The following is a 13,482-nucleotide window of genomic DNA, read 5'->3' as shown; positions in this document are numbered from 1 at the left end:
TGTGGCCAGTCTGGAGGTGGTTGGCCAGGACTGGAAGAGAACCAGGCTCCAGAGGGAGGCCCAGCAGCAAGTCCCTCCCCGTGAGCTCCCCGGGCAGATGCTCTGGGCCTGGGCTGGCCGTTAGGGAGGACCCAGCCCCACAGACCACTGGAGCTCAGCAGGCCGGACCACAAAACAGAGTCCTCCCCTCCCTCTTCGTCAGCACTGGCATTTTCCATTAGGCCAAGTCTCGAGGTTCAAGTGGGGGGACTTGGGGTGCTTAGAAAGAGGCTCCTTTGGCCCCAAATCTGGAGCAAGGACGGGGCCCCGGGAGGCCCCGTCAGGGCTGGGAAGTAAGCCTGCCGCTGGCGCTCCAGGGACAGACCACTGCCGGGCAAGGGGCAGTGGGGCTGGCGGGAGCTGCGTCCTTGAGCTCCTGAATTTCACCGCCTGCCGAGGTGCGCAGGCCGAGCCCGGCTGTGCGGGGGTCACCTCCTGCCGGGACAGCCCCTCCGCTGCCGCAGGGCCTGTCCCTATGCCCTCCGTGACGCTATGAGACAGAGACGAGGGGCTCCATTTTGTGGATGGGGAGACTGAGGCTCACCGGACAGAGGGTACACCAAGGCCCCAGAGCTAAGAAGGGGCGGGGCCCTCGCCCGGCTCACCAGAGGCAGCTGGAGCTGCTCATTTCCAGTCATTAGCTGAGGACAGCATGAATGTTGTCACAACCCCAGTTGCAGAGGCCCCGGATGGTACTCCAGCCTGGGGACCCCCACGGGAAGACTCAGGAGCGTCGATACCCAGACCCCCTCCCACCAGGGGCAGGAGGGCCTCAGCGGGTCGCTACCCAGAGAGCCAAGGGCTGCTGTGCTGTGCTCTGGCGCTGCGGGTCGGGGGTTCAGAACGTGTAGGATGCAAATGCAGCAGCTGGCCCCGCTCTGCTGGGCGGCTGAGCAGACAGACAGCTGTCCGGGAGGCGGGAGCCGTGTGGCATTCCGGGCATTTCAGCACCTCTATAAAACCAGCCTTCTCCACGCCGAGGGGCCCGAGGGAGGGGAGGGTGGGCGGGTCGGCTCCCACTCCCTGCTCCCCAGGCTGTGGCTGCCCCGCCAGCGGCCCCCACCCTGCCCGGGACAGGCCCTGCCAGGTCCCGTTGGGACCAGCGCCACCTGCTGGGGAGAGGAGGGATGCGCCTGGGGGCCTTGGCTAGGAGCATGCGTCAGGGGCCAGTCTCCCCTCCTCTCCCGGCCTCAGTCTCCTCCTCTGTAAAATGGGGAGAGAGAGACGTCCACCCCGCCCCACCCCCACCCTCCGCCTCCAGCTGCTGGCACGGCCCAAAGGGACAAAGTAGGAAGAGAGCTCGGCACATGCCGGCCCTGAATGAATGTCTGTGTGTGTAAATGGTTTTCAAGACACACACAGGGGTTCGAATGGAGAGCTCCCCCGCACCAGGGGTCAGGAGAGGCCCAGGGCTACAATATTAACGTGGAGGCAAGCCCGGCAAGGGCATCCTGGCAGAAGGAGGGCGCACCGCCTGTGGCATCCCCTTTGGCCCGAGCACCAGCAGGTGAGGGTGGGGTGGAGTGGGGTATCGGAGGCCGGCCGGTCGGCTGGCGGGACCACCGGAGCCCAGAAGACGGGGAGGCCAGAGCACGTCTCTGCTGTCTCCCAGCCCAGCCCGATCCGGCTCCCCCTACCCTGTGCCTGGGGGCACAACACCCCCACAGCAACCGGCCTGCTTCTTCTACTCTGCCCCACCCAGCTCCCCAGGCCAATCGCTTCCCTGGCCCCAGTGAGAACCGAGGGTCCTTTAAGTCCTGTTCAGAGCTGGACGCCTTCCCCTGAGCCAGTTGGCCTGTCTCCAGGCGGCCAGGTCTGCGACGGGAGCCACACACAGGCTGCACCCCGACCCCCATTCTACGCTCCGCCCCCCCCAAAGCGCTGCTCAAGTCCCAGCCTTCCTGTAGGGGGGTCCTTGGGCCACCCCCGCCCCCAGGCTGGCCACCTGTCTCCCTGCTTTGGGGCAGCCCCTCTCGGCCCCCTTGGTCCTTAATGGTTACAGCACATGTGCGGCTCCCCTCCTGCTTCCTCCATCACCTCCCCCTTCTCTTTTTCCCCTCCCCAAGCTTGCAGCCCCAGCCCTGGAGTTTACAGCTGCAAAACACACACACACGCACACGCACACGCGCACACACACACACACACACACACGCACACGCAGAGTCATGCACAAAACCGACTGTGGAATGTTTTCCTGCTCCTGAGCGGGGTTACCGCTCCGGAGAGTTCTCTCCTAACACCTCACCTCTAATCCATCTCCTCGCCACACGATTTCTACCCCTTCTGGAAGCTGGGGCTGGGGGCTGGGGCTGGGCAGAAGCGGGGTGTGGAGAGGCGGGCCGGGATGATCAGGGCCCCCATGACCAGCTTGCAGGGGGCCGCCTGCCTCTTACCCAGAGCTGCACACACGGCACGATCTGGTTTTCCCATTTGGAGAGGGAACAGGGCTCCTAAGCGCCAGACTGAAACGCCCCGCAGCCCCGCCTCCCTGGCCTTTCATTCATTCTTTTCACAGAGTCATTCATTCAGCCAGTGTCTGCTGACCACCCACCACGTGCCAGGCCTGGCCCCGGACTTGGGTGGTGAGCTGGCCAGTCGAGCAGTGGGCACACACCCCAAGCAGCCCCGCACCGACCGCACGACACAGAGAGCTGGAGGCCCGGACGGGAACGAGTGGCGCGCTGGGGGCCAGCGCAGAGCACCCCAGCTTGCCTGAGCCGGGTGGGGACCCGTCCCACAGATGTCAGAGGAGGGGGAAGTGTGTGTGCAGGGGAGGAGGTGAGGCCGGGAAGAGGGGCGGGGTCCTAGCGTACCGTGGAGGCTGGGGTGTGCTGTGGGGGACAGGGCTGGCCGGGGGTGGCCCCGCGATCCCCCAGAGAACTTGGACTTCACGCTGAGGGCTGAGGGTGCCTTGGAAGGTGCTTGAGCAGAAGAATGACGTGACCACGTGTACTGAATGGGACTTTTCATGGCCAACGGCAGAAATGTCCCCCAGCCAACGTATGATAAAAAAAAGAGACTTCTGGAAAGGTGTGAGGGAGCTCCCAGATGGAAGGAAAGGTGGGTCAAGCGGGCCCAGGGGGCGTGGGACAAGCCAGCAGCCTCTCCTTGAGGCGCCGACATGCATGGGCACCTCCTGGCCTCGCCCCCGCTGTTCCCATACTCCAGATTCCAATTCCCAGGAGAACAAACTCCGGCGTAGCCACCCAGCGACCACAGGAACAAGCCACTGGACACAACGTGGCTGAATCTCAGGGTCATTCCGGGGCAGTGAGAGAAGCCAGCCCGAAAGAGTGCACACCGCGTGAGTCCATTTATACAGGCAAAGTCAAGCGTGTGGCAGAAACCTGAACAGTGGCTGCCTCTGCTGGGGCCTCGAGGGCTGTCCTGGAGTCACGGGGACGCAGGGGTGGTCACACAGCACACGTCAAAACTCATCGAACTGTACATGATAAATCCCTGCGTTTTGTTGTAGGCGACACCATTATATCATGATGAAAACCAAAACGGAACGAAAGCTGTCCTTTTGCTGGCAACAAATAAAAGAATTAATCAGTCAAGCAATGAATCAAGCAGTCCCTCCAGGGAGGGAGAATTGGCCTGGGGAGCTCCCACACTCCCATCGCTCCTTGGCCAGAGGATAACGGGGCGGTGTAGGGGGGACCCTGCTGGCCAGTTCCCCCAGGCCTCTTCAACGAAGGAAGGTAGTTTCCCGAAGGCCAAGGAATGCTGAGAGGGCTAGCATCCCCCTTGCGCTGGGGACACTGGTAGAGCTCGTCCAGTTCTGTGTACTTCAGGTTTGAAACTATGTAACCAAATAGAAAAGAATGTTAGTTTCATTTGTTTAGTTACCAAGGAAGCCTGTTTGGGGCAGCAGCAGGGGAGTCAGACATGCCGTGGGCTGGTAAATTGTGAAACTTATCTACAGGGTCCTTTTAGTGATTAGAATCTGCTGAACCTTGGGTTCTCTAACCTCTTGCCTCCTGTGGACGCGTGACTCAAGCAGCAGAGTCTGCTCTCTTCTTATTCTGGACGCCGGAGCACCTCGGGGAGGGGCCAGGGGCCAGGATGGAAAGTGGCTGGACATCGGCGATTGTGCTCCTGGGGACTCTTCTCCGAAGTTGCTGCCTCAGAGAAAAGAAGGCCGGTCTCCTTGAATCAACAGCTCTGACCTACCCAAAAAAAAAAAAAAAAAATCAGAGACAAGTGCTGATCACATGGTACATCAGCTGTTGAACCCTCTCCATGTGCTGCTGGACATGTGTGCGCACACCCCTGCCTCTCTTCAGGGCATTTAAACCACAGCTGCCACCGGAGCCCCTGGTGCAAGGAGCGGGCCTTCTCCCTTTCGCTTTTCTGCCCTGGAGACCCGGGAGGCCTGCACCTACCTCTCCCCCCCAGCCCATGGGGACTCTGGCGGCCAAACTGCTCCTGCCCACGCTCAGCAGCCTGGTCTTCCTCCCCACGGTCAGCATTGCTGCCAAGAGGCAGTTCCACATGGAGGCCATGGTCTACCTCTTCACCATGTTCTTTGTGGCGGTAAGTCCGGGGCCCTGGGGATAGGACCCACCCGGGGCCCCTCCCAGAGACGGAGGACAGGGGCTGTCTTTCCACCACGTTGCTCTGTTGGGTGATGAAGAAAAGTGATGATGGGGAGGTGGAGGAAAGAGCCCAGAGACCAGGAGAGAGGGCTGTGGGCCCCCTTCACCTTCCTGGACCTCAGTTTCCCCAACTGTGGCAGGAAGTCACCCTGGGATTGGTGTCTGCGAGACCAAGCCCACAGTGCGCCAGGGACAAGCCCCTCCAAGATCCCCCTTTTCTTGCCAACCACCCAAGGCTCCTCCTGGCTCCAGCTCCCCTCTTCACCCCCCCCCCCCACGACTCTCCCTGGTACTCCAGGCCCAGGAGGGGGCTAGCAGGGCTCAGGGAACGTGTAGGGCCAGGGGAATCTGGTTCCAGGATTCTGCAGCTGGCCTCAGTTCAGGAGGGCCTGCTCACGTCGGCTTGTCTCTCCTTCTTGGGGCCTACGTCTCTCTCGGAGTCCTTCTTTCTCTTTCTATTTATATGTCTGGCTGTCTGTCTCTCTCTCTCTGTCCCCCTCCCCCGTCTCCCTGTGGGTCTCTTTCGCTCTGTGTTTCTCATGCTGGCTCGCGCTGTGTCTGGTTCTCTCTGGATTTCTGGAGCCATATCCTCACGGAATTGACTCTCTTTCTAAATCTCATGGTGTCCGTCCCTAGCTCTGTTGCCCTCATGTGTCTCTCTGGCCCTATCTATCCATCCCTCTAGCTTCTGTCTGTCTGTCTACCTACCTACCTATCTATGTACTATCTCTCTAATCAGTCATCTATACATATATCTAATCAATCACCTCTCTACCTGCCTGATTAGCCAGCAGCCAGCCAGCCAGCCAGCCAGCATCTCTCTACATCTTAGTGCCTTCCTGCCTCCCTGTCTGTGAGCCTCTGAGGCTCCTTCCAGCCACCCTTGCCGCTGGACCCCCAGAGGGGCCCCACTCTCTTTTCCTCCATCATCTTCCATCAGACCCAGCCTTGGTTTAAACCCAACTCCCTGATGAAGCATGCTCGGGGGAGGTGAGGGTTCCCGGACTCCGTGTGGCAGTGCCAGCCGTGCGTGGGCGCCCCCCCAGCCCCGAGCAGCAGGGCCTCCCCGGGCAGCAGGGCCTCCCCAGGCAGCAGGGCCTCCCCGGGCAGCAGGGCCTCCCCGGGCAGCAGGGCCTCCCAGCTCCTTCAAGGAATCTTGTCGAAAGCCATTTCATTTGCTGCTCGTGGGACCCCAGCTTGGGTGAGGGCCAGGAGGTCTGCCCAGCAGATGAGGAACCAGAGCCGGGCAGACAGGGGGCTTCTCTGTGAGTACAAGGGCCCAGGGTCGGGGAGAGGAGCCGGGGTCTTGTCCTCCAGGCCCATGTTGGACCCCGCCCCCGAAACCACAGTCACCGCCAGGCCACCCCTCCCCACTGGGGCTGAGCTGACCCCACAGCTGCCTCTGCGGCTGGCCTCAGAGGCCCACCCCGCCCTGCCCCACCCAGCCAGAGTGGCAGGGACAGCTGCGTCCGGCGACAAGTGTCCCCGGCCTAAAGACACAATCAGGCCCCTTCTCCCAGAGCCCCCAGTGGCACCATCGCCACTTCTGCCTCCCGTGTGGAGTCTTCTGTGTTCCCACCGGGCCCGTCCTGTGACAGCTGCTGGACCCGTGCTGCGTGTCGTGTCACGTGGAGTCCCCTGGCCCACCCCACGGAGCAGGGGCTCTCGTCCCCGTTTGACAGGGGCCTTCCACCCCAGCCCTAGGGGCAGTCCGCCGCTTGTCAGAGCTCACGGCCAGGACCTGCCAGGCCGGCCTCCGGAAGCCGCGCCCTCTCCCGCCAGGCATCCAGCCACCTGCCACCCGCGCCCCCGATCAGCGCCGTGCAGAGCCAGGTCTGCTCGGTCGAAAGAGGGAGGGAGGCACAGAGGCTGAGGGCCCACAGCTGCTTCGCCCTGATCCTTGGCAGGTGGCTCCCCCCTGAGTCTCACCTGCCCCACCTCTCCAGCAGGGGTGAACCGAGGGCCTGGGGGGAAAGGCCCCTCCTGGGCCAGCTCTCCTTCAAACCGCTCCAAAGCCTCCCTGACGCTGTGTTCACAGGCCAACACTTGGCCGATGGTAAGCCAGCTCTAGGCCGGGACGAGGCGGGTGACAGGGCACAGACCGCGTCCAGAATCTCAGAGTGATGAAGCCTTTAATCGTACATCGCGATCTGTGCTATGTAAGAGAGACAATGGGTACAGAGACAGCAGGGCTCGGGTGGGGGTGGGGAGAAGTAGTTCTGGAAGGAGCCGGAGGGTCACTCACAGGGCCTGGCTCTGCCTGCCGGAGCCACGGGGAACAAGTGTTCTTCTCCCTCCTCTCTCCTGGAGATGTGAGCACCTTGATCGCGCCCCACCTGAAGCTCCTCTTTGCTGAGCTAAACGGTCACATCCACGGCCTGATTCCTTTCCCCCAACCTGTTCTTTGCCAGCGGCACTTCAAAGGGTGCAGCTTCCGCAGCTCAGCACAGCTCTCTGGGGGGGGTCTGACCAGACAGAGGGGAGCAGTACCGTGTCCTCCCCTGTTCTGGACGCTACACCTCTGTTAATGCCTCCTCGGTGCACCTGAGCTTTAGTTCCCATGAAGTTGCCGCCAGTGGAAGCTCTAAATCGACCTCAACTTGCTCGACTCACCAGATGACCCAGGGCTCTCACCACCCCTGCACCGTAGCATCCCTGGCGCCTCCAGATGTGGGCTGCTGTCCTGCACGCCTCTCCACCCAGCTGAGCTGGGCTGACCAAGCGTCGCCTGTTCTGGGCTCCAAGCTTGTTCATGCCCTTGAGCTTGTCAAAATAATTACATCATGTCATTAAATATTACTTAAAAGGATGAAATGTGTAAGCGAAAGGAGACGGTTGTCCAGAAATAAGTTGACAGCTTTGAAAATACGGACATTTTGCTTTAAAATTGCTATTAAATTAGGCATCTGGCAGACAACTATAGGAGCGTGGGGAGGAGGGGGGCAAGGAGGACGCTGCTTTCCGTACCTGCCCGGGGGGGGGGGGGGGCGGGGGCGGGGGTGTCTCTGCGATCTGTCCTCACTTTAGAGAAACAAACTGAGGGCTGCCGGCGGGTGGTTCTCAAAGCGGGCTCCCTTCCGGCGGCACCCCGAGATCAGCCCGAGACCCTCTTAAAGAAACAAACCTCTGACCCCCAACCCCGACCTGCTGAGGGGTCAACCCACAGGGCAGGCTCAGTACCTGAGAATCCGCAAGCCCCCCAGGGCTTCAGATGCCCGGTGGTCAGAGGGGTAAATGGTGGGAGAGAAGGCCCCACCGGCCCGTGCAGGGCAGACCGGTACCCAAGGAAAAAGGCTCCAGCCTCAGCAGACCTGGATGTTGAGGGAATCTGTAGGTCACACGGGAGGGTCCTCACCTCTGCGGGCTTCGTCCGCAAGACCCTATGGGGGAGTAGTCCGCTGCGTCCCCACGTTTCAGATGGGGAAAAGAGCCATGGGCCATTCGGTGACTTGCCCGAGGTCCCAGCTCACGGGGCCGTGGCTCGGGGCCCAGGCATGGCCCCGGGGCTCCAGAGCTCTCCTCTCCCTGCTGACCGACCGTCTGTGGGTTTCCCGGCAGCTCTACCACGCCTGCAACGGGCCCGGCCTGTCGGTTCTCTGTTTCCTGCGCCACGACATCCTGGAGTACTTCAGCGTCTACGGGACGGCCCTGAGCATGTGGGTGTCACTGATGGGTGAGTGGCCGCCCCCGGTAGCCCAGCCCTGCGCCGGGGACCTGGGTCCCCCGCCACCCACCCTGCACTCGGCCAGCCAAGCCCGCCGACCGCCTCCCCGCCGCCTCTCATCTCTGAGAACCTCCTTCCTTACCCGGAGGTTCAGAGTGGTGCTCAGTCTGTGAAAAAAGCAGGTGTAGCACTTCAGGGCCTTGACTCCCATTTTCCATAACCTTTTAAAGTGGCACATTTAGTAAAGGCTTGTTTTGACAGACTGAGCAGAGGCGTACAGAGGAAAAAAGGAAGCGCTCGGCCCCTCCTTTCCCCCCGGAGAACCGCCGCTCGCAGTTCAGAGTCTGCGCCCCCAAGGCTGTCCCCGAGGCTCGCACACGATTTTTAGCTCAGGTCTTTATGAAGATGGGACCGTTCGAAACCACACGGTTCTGAGACTGTTCTTCACTTACTGTGGACTCGTGGCGACGTCAGGACGCGCGGTCCCCGTTAGACTGGGGACTTCCTGCTACGGGCACGGGCCTGTGAAGGACCCAGATCTTTCTCGTCTCCCAGCTGCGGTCTTCGTGTCTGCGTCCTAGTGGTCCCACGGGAGACATTCATTCCCGGACACCACACATTGATCTCTGTATTAGAGCAGCTTCCCGCCAGCCTAACCCAGGCTGCTCTGTCCACGGGAATGCAGCAGCCTGCTTGTCCTTTAAAACCAGTTGCAGTTCAGACCTTTGGGGGGCCCAGGCTGGGCCACGGGGTCTCCCTGGCAGAGGGGACACCGCACCCGGACCCCGAAGGGAGGGCCTCTGGGGGAGCAGCGGCCGGGAGGGGCGCGGGAGGCCCCTCACCTCACCCGGCTCTCTCCCTGGCAGCACTGGCTGACTTCGATGAGCCCAAGCGGTCGACTTTAGTGATGTTTGGCGTCCTGACCATCGCCGTGCGGACCTACCATGACCGCTGGGGCTATGGGGTGTACTCGGGGCCCATCGGCACAGCCGTCCTCATCATCACGGCCAAGTGGGTACGTACTGTGCGAGCCCGACGGTCGGGGCACCCTCCCCTGACGGTGACTCCTCCCCCTTGGGGTCTCCATCTACCTCCTGCCACGTGGGTTGGCAGGCTGGACACAGGGCCTCAGCTAACACATAGAAGATGACCGTCGGGTGCCCCAGCCATGCAAACCTGGTTTGTTTTACGTCTGTACTCACTAGCTCTGGACCTGACCCCAGTCACTTAACCTCTCTGCCTCAGTTTCCACATCTGTAAAGTGGGTGTTACAGTCCAGTACCTACCTCATAGGGTTGGTTCTTAGATTAATTGAGATAATGCCTCTTAAGGACTGGCACAGAACCTGGCTTCTAATGCGCTCAACTGTTTATTATTGTCATTATTATTATTATTGAAGAGAACGGCTGGTTTAGAGATGCAATATCAATTGGAAGTGGCCTGGGTTAATCTGGGAAGACGTCCTGGAGGGGCTGAGGCTTGAGCCTGGTTCAGATAAAGAGGGAGGACGTGCGTGAGGCCGACCGGAAGGTGGAGCTGCTCGTGGGCATGGAAGCAGCCTGAGCCAGACTGATGGCCCTTGGTTGGGCACCCAGGGGCCTGGCACCACGAGGCCTTCTACACGTGGTCCCCAGGCCTCCCCGCACCCTCTGTCATAACAAGGCCCTCCTGGCTGCAAGGACTGAAACCCGCTCAGACCAGCCCAAGGGAAAGAAGGATGCTTGGGCAGGGTGCACCCAGGCGTACTTCCTGGGCCCCCAGGGCAGGGAAGGAACTGAGCCTTGGGGACCAGAACAAAGCCCTGGGAAGCAGGAGGGCGGTTCTCAGGGGAAAGAGGTCGGGCTGGGCAGCTGATGCCGAAGGTGCAGACTGGGGAGGGAAAATAGAGTTCTGGTGGTGGTGAGCGTTCCAAACTCGCCCCACTCCTCTCTCCGCCCAGAGAGCGGAGGATTTAGTTTGCCAGTTGGTTGGTGAAGAAACCAGGCTCCGAGGTCAGCAATTTAACAAGATGTCACGGCAGGACAAGCGTGAGGCCGGGTCCTGACTCCAAGCAGAAGGGAAGGAGCCTCTTTCTCACCACATCTTGGGGAAGCCAAGCTGGCCCCGCGCTGACCCAGGAGGCCCCTCGGAGAGGGGCGGAAGTGTGCTGGGGTCTGACTTGTCTGGACCAGGAAGGACCACGTTAATTAACATTCTGGAATGCATAAACACACAGCGCTCTCCGTGCTGATAATTCGCTCCCTCCCTGGCAGGAAGTGGGATAAAGGCTCCCCGAGTTGTGCCCTGGAAGGCGCTCCTCCAGCAGACCTTGGCCGGGGCTGAATCTGGGCTGGATTCTAATTAGCCAGAAGAGCGGTCACTCGCCAGTGTCCCCACGAAGCACCACGGGAACCGAGAGGGCTTCCTGGCTCCCTGCATCTGGGGCTCAAATGGTGTTTTCTAGACCATTAAATGTGGAGTTGATTTTGGCTTTTCAAGGACAGTTGTTTCCTGGAATGAGGGCTGAGTTTTTCTCGTGGAGGCCTGCCCCTTCTTGAGCAACTCTCAGGGACAGGAAGTGGAGAGAGATGGGTGAAGGGGCTGCGGAGCGGGGCCCGGGTGCCACCTGGGGCAGGATTGGCTGGAGGAGAGCTTCCGGGCCTCAGCCGGCTGCCCCCAGAGTCACGCTCCCTTAGCTGCACCCACACACCATCCGCGACATTGCAGGTCCTGATTCCTCACCAGCAATGGGAAATTTCAGAAAACTGAAAAATCAGGCATCGTCTGAGAATTCATTTGGTGACAAAACCTGCCCTGACCCAGCATGAAGCTACTCATGGTCTCTGTGTGATCCGCTGGCGGGGTGGGGGGCGGGGGGGCGGTGCCATTACGGGGAGCTGCCCTCCCCGCCGGGGCATCCACCGTCCACGATGTGTGCAGCCGTTTCCCTTGCTGAAATCCAAAACGTCCTGTGCGCTGAAAGGCCTTGGCCCGAAGGTTTGGGTTTTCAGGATGTGGACCCGCATTTACTTCACCTTTTCAGTGTATGTGAACCCCTGTGTTTAAACTCCCACTTGAGCCTTACTCTAGGTATCAGCATCTGAGGAATGGCAGGTTTCACACGCCGGTCGGGTGTGTCTAATAAATGCTACGATGAGTCTGTCGACTCTGAAAGTGACTGGAGGTCTCGCAGGGATGGCCACACTCATCTCCCACCCGCCACGGCCACGCCGGCGGGCGGGTCCCACACCGCCAATACCCCTTTGCTGTAGATAACCACGTGTCTGGTCCCCTCGGGTTCTCCTCTGGCTGGAAAGGGCGGCCTTCTTTCACCCCAAGAGGCAGACGGGGCAGGGGGTCCTTGTGGGGTCAAAATGCCCAGGGCATCCACGGCCCGATCACCCAGGCGGGGTCTCCCTTGGGTCCTGCAGCCATTGGGCCAGATGCGTCCGGGCCTTTCCCTGAGCCCCATCTCCCACCTGAGGATGCCCAGGGTGCAGGTGCCCAAGGCTGCGGACTGAGAGCGTTCCTCTGGCCCCTCTCCCCGCAGCTGCAGCAGATGAAGGAGACGAGGCGCCTGTATCCCGACAAGAGCGTGTACACCCAGCAGATAGGCCCCGGCCTCTGCTTTGGGGCCCTGGCTCTCATGCTGCGCTTCTTCTTTGAGGTACCTGGCGGGGGACTGGGAAGCAGCCCACCCACAAGGGCTCCGGTCAGCAGGTCAGCTCCAGCCTGCTTGGCCAGGTGCCGAACGGGGCGCGCCCCTCCCGGGGGCTCCAGCAGCGCTCCACTCGTGCACCTCCCTCCAGTCACGGTCTGGTCCTTCCCTGGCACCCCTGGCATTGCGGGGCTGTGTCGGGGGGGTCAGTACAGAGGGCTTGCATCTGATGAGGTGCACAGCCCCGGAAGGGGCCTGGGGCAGCGGGCACACCTGGAGGAGGGAGGGAGAGGGGAGACGGGGAGAAGGGATGTGCTGGGGGAGGGGGGAGGGAGGAGCCCCAGCCGCATCATCAAAGGCGCAGTGAATTGGCGCAGACCTTCGGTGATCTAGGGGTTTGGTGGAGGGAAAGGCCACCATGGGCTGGACGGTGGAGGGAGGCTTCTTGGAGGAGGGGACTTGGCCAGACTCCCGAGGACAAGCCAGGGGGTCGGGGAGGAGCCCCTGTTACTGGCAGGTGCCATGTCACGCCAGGCCCGCAGCCGGGGCACAGAGCAGAGGACCCAGGGCGGGGCAGGGGCTGTGGGAGGGAAGCTGGGCTTCCGGGCGGGGGCTGAGGCCGCAGACCGGTCCTCCGTCTCCCCTGCAGGACTGGGATTACACCTACGTCCACAGCTTCTACCACTGTGCCCTGGCCATGGCCTTCGTCCTGCTGCTGCCCAAGGTCAACAAGAAGGCTGGAAGCACGGGGCCCCCCGCCAAGCTGCACTGCTCCACCCTCTGCTGTGCTTGTATCTAACTGTGCCTCCCCGGCTCCAGGCCCCTGCCCCGCCCCGTCCCAGGCCTGGCGAGAGTCCTTCGTCCTTCCCGACCTGGAGAAGCGCCCCTCCTCGATCCTGAGGAGTCTCCAGGGCTGTGGGAAGCGCCCCACTGAGCGCTTCTTGAGAATCCACTTCTGAGGTTTCTACTGGGTACTAAGAACCATGCTGGAAAGGAAAGAACTTTCTCCCTCCTCCTAGGCCGAGGTCCCGACGAGTGGGTATGTCTGCAGAACCCTGGAGCCAGCGTCTGTCCCCCCCGCCTCTTCGCCCAGTCCCAGCCCCAAGGGGGTCTGCCGCCACCCCAGTCCCGTGTGCTCCCCTTGGAAACAGGGATTCCCACCCCTGACCTGTGCCCTCAGGCTCAGCGCACCAGGGCCAGCGGGGCCACTCTGTCCCCGGCCCAGGCCTGCCTGCCCCTTGGTGCCCCTCCAGCCGGGTCCCTGAATCAAGCCATTTTCATGTACTGAATGCCCAAGCTCTTCGCACTCGTCATTTCATCTAATTCTCAGAAACAGGGATGATGGCATATTCGAGGCCCAGAGCTGGACCCCAGCCCACTGTCCCTGGTCTGACACCACAGCATCCACTTCGCTATGGAGCTATCCCAGCAAGAGGCGGGAGCGCCCTCAGAGCCTTTGAGCTCCGGCCCAGCGTGGGAAGGTGGGCCTGGGTGCCAGGACCTTGAGCGGAGGCCAGCGGGCCCGCCAGGCTGGCCTCACG

General features: G+C 61.6%; 1 protein-coding gene across 1 annotated transcript; it reads left to right on the top strand.

Moving 5' to 3' along the window:
• Positions 1–4,443: 4,443 nt before the first annotated feature.
• Positions 4,444–12,952, top strand: MYMK (myomaker, myoblast fusion factor). Its single transcript, XM_030838119.3, has 5 exons — positions 4,444–4,578; positions 8,199–8,313; positions 9,171–9,319; positions 11,834–11,950; positions 12,591–12,952. Exons 1-5 carry the CDS (start codon positions 4,444–4,446, stop codon positions 12,738–12,740), a joined length of 666 nt encoding a protein of 221 aa, XP_030693979.2. The 3' UTR covers positions 12,741–12,952.
• Positions 12,953–13,482: the final 530 nt, after the last annotated feature.

This window comes from Globicephala melas, chromosome 6, assembly GCF_963455315.2.
Source record: "Globicephala melas chromosome 6, mGloMel1.2, whole genome shotgun sequence".
NCBI classification, from domain to species: domain Eukaryota; kingdom Metazoa; phylum Chordata; class Mammalia; order Artiodactyla; family Delphinidae; genus Globicephala; species Globicephala melas.
The sequence above is the reverse complement of the archived record's forward strand: the minus strand, read 5'-3'. Positions and strand labels throughout refer to the sequence as shown.